Genomic DNA, 21210 nt, shown 5'->3' on the forward strand with positions numbered 1-21210 from the left:
TTGTTTAATCTTCTGAAGTATTATGAGAAACATCTTTGAGTACTCTGGAAACCAAGCAAACCCAAACTCATGCTGAGGGTGAGAAAATAACAGTGACTTTTCATTCTTTTTGTCCTTCAAGCTGTGACATTTATGCAAGCATCTCAGTCTCTGAAAGGGTAAACCTTAGGCCACAGATAGAAGGAAGATGAATTCAAATGCTCCTAGCAGATAAATCATTTGATATTTTAATAAAGGCCACAGCAGGTGAAAACTTTCTTGAAAAGCTGCCAGAAATATTTGTACATGCATTAGTGAAAATACAGCAGCTAGGCAATTCAGAAGGAAGATTCTTTGTAGCACACCTGTAATACTGTCCCACCAGACTAGTGACCTAGTGACTAGCAATAATATCCAGGGAAAAACTCCTAAAGGTGCTGAGACACACGACCAAGAGTGACATGAAATCAGGCTGCCATACATAGAACACAGACCTAAAATAAACATGGAAGGTATCTGTGTTATATATAGAGAAATTACTGTTGTATGATTAACTGCTTGATCAATAAGAATCGTTGCTTTATAAGCTGAAGAGAACTAATTAAATAAGCAAGATGTTGAGTTGGGCCTGCCCAACACCACAACAGAAGTATGTTGCCTGTAATCTCTGTACCTTTTATTAAGTATCTCCTTGAGAAAACCCCATGGTTCCACAACATTTTTTTCCTCTTCTAGTACAATATACTTACTGATTTGGGGCCACAGACATCTATCCTTCCAACCCCTCACTAAAAGACCAGATGCCAGGCACCTCATAAGTGGTCTACAAACACTTCTAATACTCTGTGGTAGAGGCACCATCTCCTCCACTGTTTTCTTTCTTCTGGATCTGGGTCAGGCTTTCTGTAGCAAAGGAACTCATACATGAGCCTTCTTTCATGGAAAACCTTTATTACCAAATACAGAGAAACCTCTGCATCCCTCTATATATCCCTTTCTTTAATATTTTTTTTGTAGACCTCCTGAAGAAAACCTGCTATATAGCTACCTGCCCTTTACAGATCTCTTAGTTTACAAAATTGTGCACGCTGCCTTTTCCCATAAAGCCTGTAACTAAAAACACTTTTGGAATTAAGTCTTAGTCCACTGACGTAGGTTGATCTGGCTTGTGTCAAAGGCATATAGAATCAGGCAGTGTAGTTTTGTACCGCTTCAAGAAGTCTTGTTTTTGAAAATTAATGTCATTTCTTGCATTAGATTAACCCACTGAATTTTCTTTCCTATATTATATTTAGAGGACGAAAGAATTTTTCCAGGTATGAGATAACAATTTCCATTTAAAATTTCCCTTTCACCTTGGATTTAGGATTAATCAGTACTATACTGCAGAGTCTACAGACTGTCATGAACAGTTAGATTAGACAACCCTCATTTTTCCCTAGGCTAAAGCAATCCAAGAAACTGAATTTACATAAACGATAAAAAGATTTTACTGTGCAAGTCCATAAATTCTGTCAGTTTCATGGGAGCAAGCACTTGAGATGAGTTAAGCAGCTTTAACAACCCTATACAAAGGCAAGTATACTGGCTGAAAAAGCAGCCAGCATTCCGGAAATGACTAATGAAGTACTATAGCACAATTCTGCTAGTGGATGCTTCAGCTTGTACTGCATAACTGAAGTGCAGCACCAGGGTATAATAAATGCAAGAGCGATTCTTTGCAAGTATGGGGAATATCTAGTTTCTCGGTTTGATTGAATGTTGATTCAATCAAACCGATTGAATATTATTAATTCTATTCAATCAGTCTTGATACTGGATGGCTCAGTGTTTCTTTGCTTAGTAAGCAATATATGAAGTCTGTGAAAATAGACAAACACAGAATTAGTTTTTTGGTTTACCTGAGATTGGTAGATGCTACAATAATCCTTCAGAAAATGTATACTAAGACTTTCACTTCATTTACGCTTACATATCACTTTTCAGCTGTTTGGAAAATACCTTACAAAAATACCGTAAAGCATACGGGTATTCAGTGGTGGTGTTTGTGTAAAGATGGATCATACACATTTACCTCATCTGTCAGGCAAAGTATAGGGAATACTGTCATTGTAATGTATTAAGCACACTTAATTTTGGTCTTGCTTCTGTCTCGTTTTTGGTTTTGTTTGTTAAAAATGTGTGACTCAGTCTGAAAGAAGTCCAGAAATTTTTGTCAATGGTTGGAACTGAATGATTTTCTAATGATAAGTCTACTGCTATACTAGGCTTAGCCTTGCCCTTCAGGTGGAATGCCTTTAAGCTAAATAGCACCTGATAGATTGGTAGATCATAACAGCAGATCACTGTTGTCAGCTGCACTGATCTGTACTGGAGACCAGACCTAAAGTAGTTACTAAGAAAAACTGCAATGACTAAAGTGACTTTTAAAACCAAGTGAAGGTAATTTCTTCTGCCATACCTGAATAAATAACCGTGTGTTTAGTAAAGAACTCCAACTCAAATAGTTTGATGCAAATTTGACAGTATTTTTATTGAGACCATAAATCATAATTTAAAAGAAGCTAGTATTTTTCAGCATGTCTGGTTTTAAATTACTTCTAAGTTTTCCCTCATTTAAAAAATACATGTATATAGCATTACAGAATTGAAACTAGATGCAAAGTAGAGTACTTTTCATATATCAACTTGAACCAAAAGTAAAATTTAATCATAAATTGACCATCACCTAATGGTTATTTAAGAAATAAGTTTAAGGGAAAGCTAAGGCCATTACATGCAGTTGAATTTTGTGTTGAATTTGTCTTGATTAAGAATCGCCTTTTGATAAATTCTGAGAAGTTAAAATATATTTTTTAGTCTAAATATATTTAGTGTCAACGTTTTATTCTATACAAATTTAGTCATTACTCAAGGCAACATAATTGGCTGGAAAGATGCCAGTTTTTTCTCCTGTTCTTCCTTCCCACCAATCAAACTGTGAATTTGTTTTGGTTGTGACCTTGATTTTCTCTCCAGCTTTGAAAGTCAGGTCACCTGGCTGTTGTCCTTCAAATGAATAAAGTGCTGTCACTTCTACGGAATTGCTTGAAGAGCTACCTGAAGTGAAAGAAATTAAAGAAAAATTACTAAATTGCACATACATTAAGTCCTTGAATAAAATATTCTTAAGTAACAGTAGAAAACAGTAACAAAGATATCAGACAAATTTATCTGAGTGTATCAACTGCAGATGAAAAAGCCCTTGCTTTCTACTACATTCTTAGTACAGGACATTTGGAATCTAGCCTACCAACATAACCGAGTTCATAAAGTAGCACTCTGTCCAAAATAAAGATCAGCAGTTTTCTTTGTATGATTCGTATTGTTCCATGAAGACAGTAGGAACAAAAGTGGTGTGCTGAGCTGAAGAAAGTGCCAGTACACTGAAAGGTTGCTCAACAGAACAACTTTTGGGTTTTGGATTTGGACTTTGTTCCCTGTGAGTTTCTCGACACAACATGTGAAACTTACAGCAGCAATTTTGCTTTATTATTTTTTTTTTAATCAGTACTTGAGATATAAAATGCAAAATATTCATAGCACATTCCTTCTCTCTTCGCTTTCTTCTCACTGGGCTTATAGTGTCTAGGATTTCAGTGTATCTTGCATGTTGTTTCACTTTGATTTAGTAAACAGTTAAATCTCTTGCATGAACACATCCAAAAGTGAAAAAAACCACCTATGAGGTGCAATGGAAGACTAGTTAAGAGGAAATAATTAAGGCTTTTATGTAGCTAATTCAGATAATTCAGGATGTATTGGCTATATGGTCATGGTGGCTGCACATATGTTCAAACAAAGGTTGAAGGTTTACAGCATTGACTGCATCTCCAAGTCATGTTTGCTGCCAGAATTCTGCTGCAAAAGCAGAAGCCAAGATCCTCTTGGCTTACATATTTCAAGTTCAGATCAAGAAAGGACGTAGAGAGAAGCACCACTACAACTTTTTTTGTCAGTTTGTCCTCAACAAATGATACCCACAGAATTTTTCTTTTAGTTGCTTTTATCAATTCAAATGACAGAAGAAAAACCTTTTTGTGCCCTCCCCAGCCCAAATACAAACGTCTCTCAACAAATAATGAACAGAGAGGACAATGACAATGACTAATACATGCATAAAAAGCATAGCTATTTTTTGCAATGTGTCAATATATATGTTCATTCCATCGACTAGTTTCTTTCCTGTCACGACAACAATTTGTAACAATCACTAAAGACTAATGCAATTTTTTTTTGGCCATGGGCTAGGAGAATGTTGACTGAAACGAAGTCAAATGCTGTCTTTCTTCATCACACAATCTTTCTCTCTCTGTCTATATTCATAATTTGAAGTCACACATCACTATTTCTTTTGGTGTGAAAATAAAACCAGACAAGAATGCCTGTGTTTATTAGGTCCCTACCTCCACCAGTTACTTCTACCAAAAAAGGCAGCTTTTCTAAACATCCTTTTTACTTTCTCAGTCGAAACCCTTACAGACGAAGTATTCAGGAATTCATAAGCTTCCACCAAGAATTCAAGCATGATGGAGTCAGGATGATACGATGTGTTCACATGGAAAGTATGGTTTGAAACCAGATATTATGATGGAGGAAATCATAGGGAAAAAACATAAGATGCTTTGACTTTTACTCCCTACTTGAAGAACACTGAGAAGATACTGGGGATCAGTATCTTCTCATGCCCTAGCACCTAAAGAGGTGCTAAAAATCATGATTCATTTGCATGTATAAAGGAAGATGAGTTGTGGTTTACCCTTATGCCACAATCAGGCAGCAGGTATGGCTATAAGTGCCGAGTTACAATGAAGGCCACAAATTCTCATATTACATATTAACTACAAGCGTTTCCCATTGTCTTAATGTCCAAATGGACAATTACTCAAGGAGAATTAGAGTCACTATTTATTTATTACTGCATAATGTTAATACACTTAGAAAAATAAGATAATGGATAGCACGAAAAAGAAAAAGACTGAAAGTGGCAATAAGGGAAGTTGACAGCAAGAGCCTCTTTTAATTACATTTAACAGAAGAACTGTCACCATCACTTGAGTCACCATCACTTCCAACATTGCTATGTTGGACTCATAGATGGAAGTAGTAGTAGTTACCTCCAGGAATAAACTTGAATTAAGACTATCATTCCTCTTATACAAACTATTGAGTACATTGAGATTGGCTCAACAGAAGTATGAAGAAAAATGAAGGGAACCTAGACAGAAAGCACAAAAATATGGAACAAAAGAAGCGCGTGTGAAATGTGCTTTGATGTGTAGGAGAGTATTTGATGCACCACAATCATATCTTCAATTATTGCTTGCTCTATCATATCAACAGGATTGTTTTACACATTTTGCTTCCCACTTGTTGCTCCCTTGCATGTGTATCTTTCCAAACATGCAGAAACCTCAAAGTGCTACAACTGATTATGAACGACAACTTCCAAATACTTGCCCCATCTGATACATGCTATCATTTAAAAGCATTTTAAATTATATTTTAAATTAATGAATTTTAAATTTAAGCATTACCATCTAGTGTTTTACAACATTTCCAACTTTATTTTCCACAGCAGCTATTTCCCTACTATAGTTTAATTTTATTTCTCACCAGTATTCTAATCTCTGTGCATTAATTCTGTATCCTGGTGGTATAAACCACATAAAATACATATTTATTGCCTTCAGATTGCAGCATTCCATACCTTATATGGAGCATTCTAACAAAGAGGCATCTTGTGGCATCATGAAAACTGCCATATGTATTATAAGGAGGAGATGTTTCACGTTCTTGTTTCCTCATTTCAGTTTTACATAAACTCAGGTGGATATATCTTATACTGCATTATGATAGATGTGATATTATGCAGATGAGAAAGTGAAACTTTTTCAAATTGCACTGTAATAATTTTTTAGAATGTATTGTTAAAATTTAAATAGTTTTAAATGAAACTGTAGTAGGTACACATGAAGATTGCTGAATGCATGTATTGGAAGCACATCTGCAGCTCACACAAGATGGTGCTACAGTGCTACATACAGCATATGATACTGAAATCATCGAGATTTATGAGTAAGCATACTGGAATAAAAACAAATTACATTGTGGAACGTCCTTAATAATGGTATCTGAATACACAGAGCACAGTTCTACAAACACACTGGTCAAAACAGAAATATAGAAATTCTGGTTGGAGACCTACTATTGCAGGAGCCAGCATTCATGTGTATTGTCCTAACATACACAGACATGGTACGTACAATATCATTTTCATCCACCTTTACATTCTATAATGACACAAACTTTTTGCTAAGGACTTCTGACCACTGGTGTGGATTAAGGACTTGAGAAAGTAGGTTCACTCTAGTTTATACCTCATCATGTGTACTCTGCAGTACCAGCCCCATAGCAAATGAGAGAGAAAACTATCCTAACTTACAGTACACTTAGGGCAGAATGAAAGTGTTTTCAAGAAAATTGTTATAGGAAAGGTATACTTGCTACATTTACACTAATTAGTTAAAGAAGCCCTATAACTCAGCTGTCACCTCAGTCAAGTCAACTGATCAAGGGTACTGATGACTGAGATTGTAATCACATTATTGATTGTTCATCTATTATGAACATTTCCCTAAATCTCTGCTTTGAAAAATGGGCAGTGGGTCTGGTTTCTTTTGAAGTTGAAAGGTTGTAAAATTGTTTCCATTGCCATGCAACATACTGTATGAAAATACAATAGTCTAGCTAGGTTTATTTTACCTTGACACTGAAGAGCCTGTCTACCTTACTCAAAGTTCTTGTACAACCTTTAAAACATATGTCTTAAGTTTTTGTCACTTACAAATCAATATGAATGAGTAATATGTTCAATGTACTGAATTCTATTTTCTCTATATTTTGTAAAGAAATAGGGAGAAGTGACTGGAACTGCCACACAAAACGGTAGAGTTAGATGAATCTCCAGCATTAGACATGACAGAAGTTGTATACTACTGACATAAAAGCTCCACCAAAAAGTATCAGCTTACAGAAAAGCTCCAACAGAATTCTCATTGGTTAAATGGAGACCTAGAAAACTAAGCAACCACATGTACCCTGTTTGTGCAGCAGAAGTAAGAGAAAATCAACAAACAGACAAAACGATGGAAAACAATTAGGGGATTGAGATGGATACAAACATCTATGCTCTGAAAAACAAATATATCAAGTATCACAAAGTTTTATTATCACTAGTATATAGTGTTAACAGGGACTGAAAGCCTCAGTTACTGCTTATGAGTTTAGGATGAGTGCTGTATCTAACAGTGAACAGACAGAAATTTTAGTTGTTTACCTGTCATAGGACACTACACTTTTGTTTGGAAAGGATTAGTATTGAGTTTAAAGTTCAAGAAGAAACGTAAAATAGGCTGAAGAACTAGGTTGCTTGGTCCTGCAACTGGTGCCAGCAGCAGTGAAGAGTTTATAGGTTTTAATGGCCAACTTTAGCAAATGGTTTGGACAAAACCACCAGCAAAGATACAATTGTACGTATGAATACTACATGTGTGCATAGATTATACACTAAACTGTCTGAAGGATGTTAACAGGGTCCAGAGAAGGGTGACGAAGCTGGTGAGGGGCCTGGAGAGCAAGTCCTATGAGGAGCGGCTGAAGGAGCTGGGCTTGTTCAGCCTAGAGAAGAGGAGGCTCAGGGGTGACCTTATTGCTCTGTATAAGTACATTAAAGGAGGCTGTAGCGAGGTGGGGGTTGGCCTGTTCTCCCACGTGCCTGGTGACAGGACGAGGGGGAATGGGCTAAAGTTGCGCCAGGGGAGTTTTAGGTTGGATCTTAGGAAGAACTTCTTTACCAAAAGGGTTGTTAGACATTGGAACAGGCTGCCCAGGGAAGTGGTGGAGTCATCATTCCTGGGGGTCTTTAAAAGACGTTTAGATGTAGAGCTTAGGGATATGGTTTAGTGGGGACTGTTAGTGTTAGGTTAGAGGTTGGACTCGATGATCCTGAGGTCTCTTCCAACCTAGAAATTCTGTGACATATAACACCAAACTACCATGTTGAAAAGGAAGACTATTGTCAGTTCCCAACAGGACATGTTAAAGAGGATTTAACAGCATTTGCTCAATGGAACAGTAACAGATAATCCTCAAGAAGACTTTTGAAACTAAGTCACTTTAATAAGAAGTATAAAAGCAGCATGAAAACTTGCAGTTGTGGGGAGAGAGTCTGGACTGGAAACAGCAGTAGTCAAAACCCGACTTGATACCACTACAAGTTACCCTCCTGGAATTGCCTGTGCCCATGCCAGGCAGAGCAACCTCCCCACCAGGCACTGTGACCAATCTGCACCTATCTACAGGAGTGACAACGTGGGGTGTAAGTAGTAAAGACATCTCTTCATGCACATGTGGCTTTGTGGTGGGGCTTTCTTGCCAGCTTATGGATCATTGGGTTGTGAGAGCACACAGAGCTGGAGTACCCACATCTCCAACAAGAGGTGTGTGCAAGTGGAACAACACGCACTGCCAGAACAGATGGTGTGTGTTTGTGTTTGCAGCTTACACTGCCTGTGAGGCTGGATGTGCATGAATGGAAAACTGCACATTTGATACGCATGCATGCCTGTAAGTGCCATTACAATTACACATAACATGAAGTGTATGCATGCCTATAAGTGCAATTAAAAATGTGGAGGATTAGTTATAAAGAGCACTCAGAAAGTTGAGGTGTTTATTAACATTTTGCAGTTACCTAATATTTTGGTTTACTTGCTGTAACACTGATATTGATCACATACTACCAGCACATTATCTGTAACTAGCGAATTAACAAACCACTTTGATACTGGTTTTGGTTTCAGTTAAGTGAACTAAGCAGTCTTTCTCTGTAACAATTCTTGCACAAGTGTCCACTCTCACAGTGAAGATTAGTGTTCAAACTACTCATGGCCATCGATTAGTTTTAATTAATAATTTTTATTAAAGAATTGATTTTTATTAACTGCTGATCTGGTAAGAGGACAAGTATGCACTGTGGTGATAATGCTAGGCTGAGAACAGGAATTCCAAATGCAATGCTAAAACCACTAGCAGCCCCACAAGAAGCTAGGATGGTTACTCTTTCTTCAGAAGTAAATCAGTTTACCCTAGGTCTGAGAGGGAGACTGAGCTACTGCTAACGTTAAGATTGGGATCACAGTTCAGTAAAGTAAGGGGAAAAGAGAAAGATTAATTGGTGGATAAGCAATATCAAGAATGAGATGAGGCATTATATTTCTGGATTTGATGCACTTACAATGAATAGAGATAGATCTGGATCGTTGCAAGACAAGCAAAGGATAGAGCAATACCAGCAAATTAATTACGGTTCATTCTGAATTAAATACGAGTTACTACATTACAGGCAAAACTTTAAAGGTGGAATTAGAATTTGATTACAGGATCCAGTTAGCAACAGTTCCTATTTCCACATGTACCAATGAATGTGCACAGTTAACTAGATTATGGTTTATAAAAGCCAAAAAAAATAATGATCAGCCAAATCCTAAAGTAAATGTAGAGTTTGATCAAGTGAAATTAAAACAATACATTTTGAACTTGTCTAGTTGAAAGCGTGCTGCTGTGTTGCCCTGCAAGCAGAAACAATGTGAAGGTGGTGGTAGAGGAGTTGGGTTTGTTTGTTTTAGGTTTTAAAACTGCAGGAAGAAAAACTTGATAAAATAAGTACAATAACATACTGGAGACTCTTTAGTTCTTACTAGGCTAATACTATTTTTGTGGAACTACTAGTACGTGGTACTTTGTTCCATTCTTATAGTTGTGGTATGGGTGCCCGACCGAGCTCAAGAAGCATTTGGACAATGCTCTCAGACATATGGCTTGGTTTTTGGGTGGTCCTGTGCTGAGCAAGGAGTTCAAGGAGTTGAAGATCCTTGTAAATTAATTCCAACTTGGGATATTCTTTGATTCATTGTTAATAGGGCTTTAAATATGTTCATTTCTTATAGCAGTGACTGCTGCTGCTGCTCCTTCGTGTTTTGATAAAGCATACCAAGCTATATTTTGAATAGAATTTGGGTAGGAACTTCAAGGATTGAAGGGATGCATTTTCTACTGGATCCAGCACATTGTTTTAGAATGTGGAACACAGGGTGTGTGCAAAGAAATATCCCATAGTAAATTCTGAGGACGTCAGGGTCACTGCTAATGACAAGAACACTTTTTGAATTAGGGTTAAAACTCAGGACAAACAACCACAGACCTAAAGTTTTTACTTAAGGAATGCAGCAGCGCTGGGCTATGATTAGGTTTGAATGTAGGCAGAGAAATGGCTTAAGCTTGAAGTAGTAGGCAAACCACTAAGTTCAATCTGTAAAATTCACAAGAACAGGATGAAAGCTGGATCTGACAGGGAGATCTTACGGTTCTGTTTGAACTACAAGACACACAACTTAAAAAAGAACTTAAGCAGTCAAAGAGACAGGGCAATACATTAACTTTCAAGTAAGAACCGAATCTAGGTGAGAGTAGAGGAATATTGAATTTGCAAAGGTCAGAGAAGGATGTTCCAACAACTGAATAGTAACTGGACAAAAAGCAGGGATTGAAAGAAAAGGCTGCATCTGAAACAGTATCCAGAGAACAATATGTTCTCTCACATTGCTTAGAAGGTGAGAATTTCTAAAAAAAAAAAAATTCAACTTGAAAATCACACATGCTCTGTAGTGATCAGCAACAAGCAGTTTCATATCCTATTTCATCATTTTTAGCTTGAATTAATAATTAGTTAATGAAGGAGTAGCAGAATAAAGCAAAGAGAGATGGATCTTGAACAAAGGTAGTTACGAGGTGTTTGCAGAAAATTGTTTCTAGCAAATGAAAAAGGACAAAGGGTAGCTGGCTGGGAAATCCTAACCGAAAAATGAAGGGGTGATAAAGAGATGTTTGCAGTGACACACAAAAACTGTAGACATAAAGGCAGTTATAGACTTAGCCAAGCAATGGAATTTAGGGAGCATGAATGTTACAAGGAAAGCGTATGATCACCATTTATCAGGTTAAGGGAGGAGAGAATACAATATCTAATACATGATTACAAAGAGGTCACCAGAGACTTGGAACTACCAGTTATATTTACATCAGTGAATGGAGCTATACCAAGGCCAAATGTCAGAGTATGACCCTGTGCATGTTATTGCACTGTCTTGAAACCAAGGTAGCTTCATTCAGATCGCCTACTGGGGACAGCTGCTGGCACATGGAACTTCCAAAACTAGTACGGAATCATTTGACACCCACTGCCTTTCCCAGATCAAAATCATGCCAGGGACCTGCTGAAAATTCAGTAGAAAAAGCGATAAGTTTTCAGTACTCAAGTACATTTCCCTACAGCATTTAATTTAGAAGCATAGCTGAAGCCTATGGTTTCAGCTGGATGCAAGAGATACTGCTTTAAAGAGGGTCAAATACAATACTAAGGAACTGCAAACAGAAACATAAAAGAAGATAACAATATGGTTAACTATAGGCTTTATTAGATGAAAGACAACCTTTATATAGATGAGGTCAGGAGCATGGAACTAAATGAAGCACATTCTCTGATACTTCGGTTAGTGTGTTGGCAGACATTAAACCAACTTTCTGGCCACTCTTTTTGCCCCCATTAGCCATTTGGAGAGGCTATTTCAGAGTCCTGCTCCCCCAGTGGCTAAGACAACTTTCTTAATGTTCAGCTTCAAGTAATTCACTACTAGTTTACATCTGCTTTTTTTTGTTTGTTTATCAACATTAGCCTTTGGCTGAAACCTTCCTTTCTTGGCATTTACCTTCCTTATGCTTTTACAGTCGATCATTTTTCAAATCTTCAGGCTATTGCATTAGAAATAACTTAGTTACCTCGTATCAGTGACTTCTTGCTCCAGTCACCATACTTATTCTTCTCTGCACCTGTTCAATTTTCCCTAATTCTTCTTCAAAATGTAGAAACAGAATATTACCATTCCACGTAAGGTGAAATCCAAATGTAAACGTCATCACCCTAACTCCACAGAAAGATACCCATAGGTAACTGACTGTTACACCAGTAAGAGCAGAGCTCTTTATGCAGAAGAGTGACAGAACTTAATGAACCCAGAGTACATTCTGTGGAGACTATGGATTTATTTTTGAATGCAAAAGGATAAAAATAAAGTGAGATGAACCAGCACAGAGGACTGCCACAACAGATCTTTTGATGAGGAGATAAAGTCATGAATGAAGAAATCAGCAGACAAAAAAAATGAAGGGGATGGACAGCAGAGAACACTGGAGAAACTGGAAGCCACAGAAAGCTGAGATAGAAGAATGAGAGAAGTATTAGCGACATAGCAGTGAACCAAGGCTGCAGAATAAATGATAAACAACACAAAGCTAATGGATCAAGACCTCTAAGATCATCTGGTCCAACTTTAATCCCATACTGACAAGTCCACTACTACACTATTTTATTAAATTCAACATCTACATGTTTCTTTAAAGACTTCCTTGGATGGTGACTCAACCACTTCCCTGGGCAGCCTGTTGCAAAGATATCTTTGCAATTAGGGCCTTTATTTCTTCCCTGACCTCAAGAAGAAATACCAGCACATGTATTAAATAGGGCAGCTATTTCAAAGAGTAAGGAAACAGGCCTAAAACTTACCTGATATTACATTAGAAGGCAGCATTAACCAGGTTGAAGTGAAAGCACTAAATTGTGTGCTAGATCACCAATATGGACAGAGTAGTTGGACTGCCTGCTGTCTGATATAATGCTCTTTTCTCTGAAGAGTTATAAAGCTGAAAATGTCTCAGTGGTAAGGCACCTTTTTCAAGAATATGAGGAAAATCTGAGGCTTTGGTTATATATGATCAGGCATACTCAGAAATATCTACCTTTTACTAGATCTAAACTTACCATCTCTGTTGCCATTGTATTTGAGTCCTGAACTATTATGTAAAACAGCACCTATAAAAATAATCTATGAACACAAAGTTATGCCCTGCAGTGATTTGAATTCTTAGGTGAATTGTGTCAGAGGTAGTCCAAGAAACAGTGTAAAGGGTGCACGTGTAACAAAGAGGTAAGGCTTTGCTGGATTTTGAGGGAACCGTTATTTATTCCTACATACCAGTTTCCTGCAAGCTGTTCAGTCCTCTAGTTTTATGTACCACATAACCTACCTCACTACTAAATTCTTAAAAATTCGAGATATGTGGACTAGAAGTGGTTTCGATCATAAAAAATCTAGATATTCTAAATGGCAATCTTAGAAAAGTTCAGTTGCCCCAAAGAACACATGTATGCCTCTAGATACGTCTCCCTAGAAACAAAACAATGGAAACTATTTAATTTATGTTATGACAACAATAAAAAATGCATAGAATACTTCTGAAAACACAGAAGATACTTTGGAATGTAAAAAAACAAAGTTATAGAAGTATGTAGTCTTATGTTTATTACTAACTATGAGCACACACAAAACAAAGTCCTTTGTTACAGCTAAATTTTCCACTCAAGAGTTTAAGAAAATCAAAATTATGAAAACTAGAACAGAAAACAATATTATTTTATGTAGTAGAGAATGTATGGTTCGCTTTTGATGTGACTATCATTTTGAGTATTCCCTCAAAAAAAAAAAAAGTAATCTTGCATATACTCTATGACTCATTTAATAAAAAAAAAAAAAAAACAAAAAACAACAACTACAAAAAAAACACTCACTTGGTTGCTAGAATGTAAACAAAAATGTATTTTCACAGTGAGGTTATAGAATACTGAAAAAGTACCGCCTCAAAAATACCTATTTATGATCATATGCAATAAAAAAACCTAATTGATACTGTTTCTTACTTCACATGACTTCTGGCAAAGCGGCATCTTGGAGATTAAGAACTTCTGAGGTTTAATTGACTGTATGTGTATACTTCATCATGTTTTATGGATGTAGAAGTTTAATAAAGATAATGGCCCATTCTTTGATGTTATTAAGTCCAAGGCTTTGCTATTCATAACAGCTATTGTTTAGGTAATACCAACTCTGGCCCAAACCCACGTAGTTGATGTTGGTTTCACAGATACGCTGCCCAAAATTTAAGTCAGCTTCCTGCATTATCTAGGTTACAACATCACAATGAGAAGAAATAAAATACCTTATAACATTAAAGCTCACTACTGGGCATTTATTGGGCAATGTCCATTTTCTGGTTTTATCACCACGCATAGTGAAAGATAGGCATCCTTAGAATCCCCAAATTCCTCTGTTTTTAAAGACAAGATGGAGTTGAAGTAAGGAATATGTGAAAAGGGGTAAGAGATACAAATTGTTGAGCAGAGAAGAAGAGGACCTTTAGGGCTGTAAACTAGATGTCATGTCTTTCTTCTCACAAGACAAAATGAAACATCAGATGATGGTGGTGCAAGCAGGAGTAAAGCAAAAGCGTATTGTGCTATGTTACACACTAGAACTTTCTGAAGAAATTAACTTTTCAGGCCCTGTATGGCAATAAAGTATTCCAGGTGTTAATGCCTACTTACAAAAAAGCCTGTGTGAAACTCTCATTTACACAGAAAAACAGCAGCTCAACTGTATCATAGAATCATAGAATATCCTGAGTTGGAAGGGACCCTTAAGGATCATCAAGTCCAACTCTTGACACCGCACAGGTCTACCCAAAAGTTCCTAAATATACTAAATACTAAGTTATGAAAGTAATTCTTTCAGTTCTTGAAACACACCAGAACACCGATCAGTTCCTTTTTCAACCTACTGCAATTCTTTTTCCATGTTCTTATACCACCTCTCTCAGCCTTTAACATGAGAAGAAAGGGTTTTAAGCTGAGTCTCTAGAGCAGAGCAGACATATAGATACTTAAAAATTTCAGTTTAGTTGTTTCTGGAGAAATTCTGAACCATTTGTTTGGGAGATGGATCTGAGTTAATGTTCCATGTCAGGAATCTTACAACTGAACTCTCAAATGTCTTATAGATATTAAACTGCTAATTTTCTTAAAAGCACTTTTTATTTATTTTTAAATGTAGAGTCACCTCAAAAACCCTCAGCATGCACAAAACAAGAATCAGGTCTCACTGAACAGATGGTTGAGAAGGTCTAAGACATTTTATATCTACAGGTACTAAGCTGCTATAATCAGATATAAGCATAGGTCTTTCTGTGCAGATACTTGAAGTATGTCATATGCCACCATTGATCCAATTAATCCCTAATAATGCTCATCTGATCAAAGGTCAGGAGACATGATATTCAGCAAATCACTCTCAGAACAAATATTCCCTTGCCTTAGCTGTTCTTTTTACTTAAAGGAGACTATAGCTTGACGTAACAAAAATACTTGTCTTTCTTTATTTTTTGATAAAAATCTTCTTGCACCCCAGAAGACCAACTGTACCCTGGGCTGCATCAACAGGGGCACGACCAACAGGTTGAGGGAGGTGATTGTCTCCCTCTACTCTGCCCTTGTGAGGCCCTCACTTTGGGTATTCAGGTCTGGTCCCCAGCACAAGAAGGATGTGGACCTGTTAGAGTGGGTCCATAGGAGAGCCATGAGGATCAGAGGGCTGGAGCACCTCTCCTGTGAAGAAAGGCTGAGAGTGCTGGGGATGTTCAGCCTGGAGAAGAGAAGGCTCTAGGGTGACCTCATTGTAGAGTTTCAGTACCTAAAGGGGGCTTACAAAAAGAGATGGAGGATTTTTTATTTTTTATTTTTTACATGGGCAGACAGTATCGGAACAAAGGGAATGGTTTAAATATAAAAGAATGGAAATGTAGGTTATATGCTCAGAGGAAATTCTTCACGCAGAGGGTAGTAAGGCACTGGAACAGGTCGGCTAAAGAAGGTGTGGATTTTTTGTTTTAAGAGCAGCTGTATATTTAAGAGTATATTTAATGCAATTTCATGAAGTTTTTTCAAGGTAGCTTGGATAATATCAAGAAAGTTGTGTATCATTCCAGGAATTACACTCTCTAGTAAGTCTCAGTACTAAATGTACACCCCAGTCTTGGAAAAGCAAGTAAAACAAAGTGTTGAGTCCTCTTCTACTTTCATGGGACTTGTCTGAGCAAACCCTATTTTCTGAATTACTTGCAGAATTAGATACTGCATAGTAGTTCAAGTAGGTACTTCATCCAGATTTTCAGTGCTCTTTCTGGTTACAAAGCTTTCAGGTTGATTTTGGGAATAACCGATGTTCTATATTAACAAAGAAAATGGTGACTGGAAAAATTCATCCAGGTTTAATATTAGATGTTAAAGAGAGCACAAAGCAATGCTAGGCACAGATGTAGCCTGCAAGGTGTACTATCCACGGGTGCTACAGAGACTGAACAGATAGAAATTCAGCAACAGATGAAAAAAATAAATGGAGATTATACGTGTCTTTATGTGTATATGTACATATATAAATGTATTTATACATTTCACACAACAAAACAGAATGAGGCTCAAGTATTTTTGAATTTTTCCACATATGCTGGAAACAGACCACTTTAAAGAAGCTTTCATGCCAACAACTTGCATCACACCTCACAGACAAAACCAATGGTTTTATTGGTAGTTGAAGCAGACCTGACTATATTTAAAGTTTAAGTTACTGTGCAAATTAAGCTCATTCAATAGGAACACATTTCACTGTTTTTGAGTTTTGAGTTCCATGAGGAACATGCTGGCTCATCATCTTCATCTGCTGATGGAACGCTTTCTATCTTTGTTTCAGCACACTCAGCTTTTGCATTAAAGAGTGCCTTTTTTGTCAAGCATCTGTGGATGTATTTGATATTTAGGATATAAAAAAAACACCTCCTGCTTGTAAGAGTCAATTCCATAACCGTACTTTTGCTGATTACTTTTAAGATATTTTTTCTGCCTTTTCAAAAAACATTTAAATTTTCATTCAAACTGAAATGGTCAAATAAACTATATCAATGTCAAGGGTTTTATTATGCTCAAGATAACATTAATGCAAATAATGGTTTGGATGAAGTCATGCTGGAAAATATGAGATGCAATGCAAAGCATAGCATTCATATTCTGAAAAATGCAGTACAGTAAAGAGAACTGAACAATGTTTTATTCAGGTCAGCTTGACTGTTTAGGAATGATTTTCAGATCTTTTATTATGTTTACAAGACGTTCCACATTTCCACTACACATGCTGAGTTAACATCTCAACCTGAGTACAATGTCTCTTTATTTTGCTTCTTAAATCTCTACTGTCAGATTCAGAAGTTCTGCCACTGTGTTACTGAAACATGCACTAGTTTACCTAATAGCAAGTTTAGCCTTTACCTTACTCTGAAAAACAATTTACAGCCTGAAAACAAACAAAACCAACAGCAAGCCCAATTTCATTCTAGGTAATTTCCACACAGAATCTACACTAACATTTTGTAAATATTGACCAATTAATTTTTTTTTTTTTCCAGCCTGGCATAGACAAAAACTTCTCTGGACTGTTTAGAAAAAAAGTTAATGAGAAAAAGAGATCTTATATGGAAACATAGAAAATAATATTATTGTACAAGGCATTGTTTGAAGTCCTGTTGACAATTCCCATCACCAATGTTCAAAACTGGATGAGGAACAGGATGACGAAGGATAGAAAGCTTGTTTCCAAGGGAGAAAAAAAAATAGCTTTAAAGAATAAAACTCAGATGAAAGAATCTGAGAATCTGAGATGAAAGAATCTATTAGCAAAGGAATAAAACAGAAAAGATATTTCAGCTAAAGAGCAGGAAAGCATGGGACAAAACTGATTTAATCTTTCCACAAATAAAGTTAGACGAAAAGCACAAAAAGATTTCAAGTCATTAGTAAAGAAAGATTCACAAACTGCTTTCCGCAGAGAAAGCCAGTGAATATCTGACTATTTTAATGTGAAGTCTACCACTTTCATAACAATATGCAGATATCTACAACGTTCAGAAACCCCTTGTTCAGTTTAGTTGGGTCAATAGGTTTAGGGGCTGCTGAAATCTATGCTAGGGCTTATTCTTGACCCAACAAGTATGTTCTCATTGCTATTATGTTATTCTACTACCATTCAGGTAAGAAGCTTCTTGAAATTATCTCTTTTTTTGTAAAAGTGAGAAGTATTTTTTTATATTATTCATAGAACAGTTATTTGCCATACTAAGTTAGTCTATATTGGTGTTTGATTTAATTTTGCAAGGCCTTCTGTTTCCTTTTCAGGAACTGAGTATTTTTCCCAAAACACCTTCTTTGTTCAATCTGACTGATCAACATGATGCAATGCTGAAAAAGCACAGCAAAGGTAGATGCAAGACCCCAGGTCCCTTGGATGGTCCTTCTAGGATAGCGAACATCACTTTTGGGGGAAATACTATTTTTGCCCTATTCACTTTGCTGCTTGTGGAAAAGTATGAAGTGCTTTTTTGAATCACAGGAAATCCTAATTAATTCCCAAAGAAATTATTCCCAGTATTTATTACCAGAGCCTTCCTTTAACACTAGTGTGAATTTGATGTTCAGTATCCTTCCAGGAAATACTATGTAGCATTTCCTCCCATGTCTTACTGGCCTCCCATCAGATGGGAACTGTGTGGTAGACAGGATGTTCTCAAAAACGCAGTCTTCAGACGTAGAAAAAATTTCTAGTTCTTGCTATCAAGATAGATTAAAAGCTTCATCCTATCCACCCAAGAACAACTATAAAATGATTTGCATCTCTTAGATGAGTATCAGTCTTTATCACAAGTCAATCAAACACTGTGCAATATCCTACAGTCTGGATAGAAATCTTGTGTGCCTATCACTTCCTACAGGTACTTAAATCCTACTTGGCTTCCATTAGTATTAATGGAGCAGAAATTCCCATAATCCCAATGGCTTTTTTTTTTAAATAGATAAATAGATAGGAAAGCAATCTGAATTTGTCTTTGTCCTACTACTACAGCAGAACAAAAATACTATTTAATGCTTTGAAATAAATTTTTAAGCATATATTTCATAAATATGCTAAAACATCAAGCTGTGGGCTTTAAAAGGGCCTCAGACAAAGGCTTTAGCTGACACTAACATGTATGTTCACATGAACAACTTCAAATTTTTAACTACTGTGAATCAGAATTATCTTTATGCTGCTTAAAAAGAAGCATATACCACACCATCATTTTCCTACAAATTGGCTCTAACTTCCTAATTTTTATTCCAAGCCATTAAAAAAAATCCAAGAAAAAAAAAAACACACTGCATTTCACTTAGGTCATATTTAGCATTACACTTCTCCACCAACACATGCACATATCAGGAAGACCCCAATATCATCCTAACACATTTGACCTCAGTTTCTCATGCCTCATGCTTTGTTGTATTTTGAGTTAGCTGATTATACGCAGCAAGTTATTTATTTCAGTATGACCAGAAGAATTCCTGAATGCTATGTTTTCCTCTCAGCTTGCCACAACATAAGCCATAAGCAGCTTGATTATCTGATTTATAACATTCACAAGAGTAATAGTATGATCCTAGAAAAGTGATTCAGAGATAAAAATAGTCTCAAAAATAATTTCCTGGGATTTCCTGGGTTTGGTTAGTATTAAGAAAGAGCTCATAATAGCAAGAAAGTTAATACCATGGGGACCACCAGATGGATGTTGTATTATTCCAGTAACTAAATACAAACATGTCAGAAGACTTGCTCTTAAAAAAAAAAAAAAAAAGAAAAAAAAAGAAAAAAAAGAGAGAAACAAAACAAAACCCACAAAAATATACCAAGTCCAGCTAAAACTCAAAAGAAAAAAAAAAGTTACTTTAGGTACTTTACATGGGGTTAAGCATTCATGACATTGTCTATCAACTAACTTAGTAAACATAAAAAACCTTAGACTTCATATATCACACTCCATAATTCCATAATTTTTATTTTTTTTCAAAAACAAATATGTATTAGTCTAACCTTCCTATTCATTTTAGGGTCAGCAATCTATTACTGTTCCTCTTCATATAAAATAGAAGGAAGAGATTACACAGTCTGATGAGGGTTCTTGCTTCCAATGTGAAATAGTTCTACTTGATTCAACAGCAAATTTCTGGCTTTTTTGGAAAAGGAGTAATTCACGTACTGAAAAATGAAAAGCTTTTTCTTCCCCACTTCCAACTACACAGCACACATCCACAGTGCCTGAAGGAATATGGACATAATCCAATTTTATCCAAGTGCATTACTTTATTTTACCCACTTTTTTTTTTTTTAATCATTATCTTTCATTCAAGTCTACTCCACATCAACATGAAGAGACAATGTGAAAACAACTTCATTAACCAGTTAACTTTCTTACCTAACAAGAAGCTAGAATTGTAACATCACAGAGATCATGGAAAAATATGGGAAGTTTGACTGAAAGAACTACTTCCTTTATCAGCACTTCATCAGGTGGAATATATTATTCTGTTTATCTCAAAGCTCTCATACACCCATTATTGAATAGATTTAAAGTGTACAAGCTAATACATATGAAAATGACTCTGGGCAAACGTTTCTAAAATATAAGCCAGTCTCAGTGACAGAAATAAGTCACGTTTCCATGGACTATTTCATTTTCAGATCAAAAAAAAAAGGCAAAAAAACACAAAGGTGCCTCATCAAGAGAGGATTTAGGCCCACTTGCATTTCTTTTGTAGTGCAGTTGTCAGATGTTATTTACTTAATCAGTGGATTTCTAAATGTGGAACTGCATAGCTGATATAAATAGCTATATGCCAGATTTCCAGTTAAATTTGAGTTGTTCTAAGCTAATACTAGTTTTGTTAAATCTAAGAGAAGCTTATAGAAAAACAAACAAACAAAAAAAACAATGAATGCTTCAATACACACTTCGTAAAGCAAGCCTATTGTGAAGTTGCAAACACATTCACAGTGATGCCCTCTTTCAGAAGCTCTAAAAGCTTCATTGTTTCACTACACTATGTTAACCGAGCTCAGCAGTACATGTAGTTTGAGGTACTAGTGCAGAGAAATCTAGAATGGTGTCACAGTGCCACTATAGATTTCATCTTTTCTCTGAATTTGATCAGTATCACCCTACTAGGTAAAAGTACAAAAACGCCAAGATCGTAAGTCAGATGGAAACTGAACTGCAGAACATAAGCATAATAAATGAAACAGGAGGTGGTCACAAGTAAAAATGATGATA

The 21210-nt window shown here is 36.3% G+C and overlaps 1 protein-coding gene across 2 annotated transcripts in view; it reads right to left on the bottom strand.

The window, feature by feature from the left end:
* Window positions 1-2486: 2486 nt before the first annotated feature.
* SH3YL1 (SH3 and SYLF domain containing 1) overlaps window positions 2487-21210 on the bottom strand; it is a 44058-nt gene continuing 25334 nt past the window's right edge. For both annotated transcript variants that reach the window (XM_068678476.1, XM_068678477.1), the window contains exon 10: window positions 2487-3078. In XM_068678476.1, coding sequence (XP_068534577.1) covers window positions 2879-3078 — 200 coding nt within the window. In that variant the 3' untranslated portion in view covers window positions 2487-2878. The remainder of the gene's footprint in view (window positions 3079-21210) is intronic.

This window comes from Anas acuta, chromosome 3, assembly GCF_963932015.1.
Source record: "Anas acuta chromosome 3, bAnaAcu1.1, whole genome shotgun sequence".
Lineage (NCBI taxonomy): Eukaryota > Metazoa > Chordata > Aves > Anseriformes > Anatidae > Anas > Anas acuta.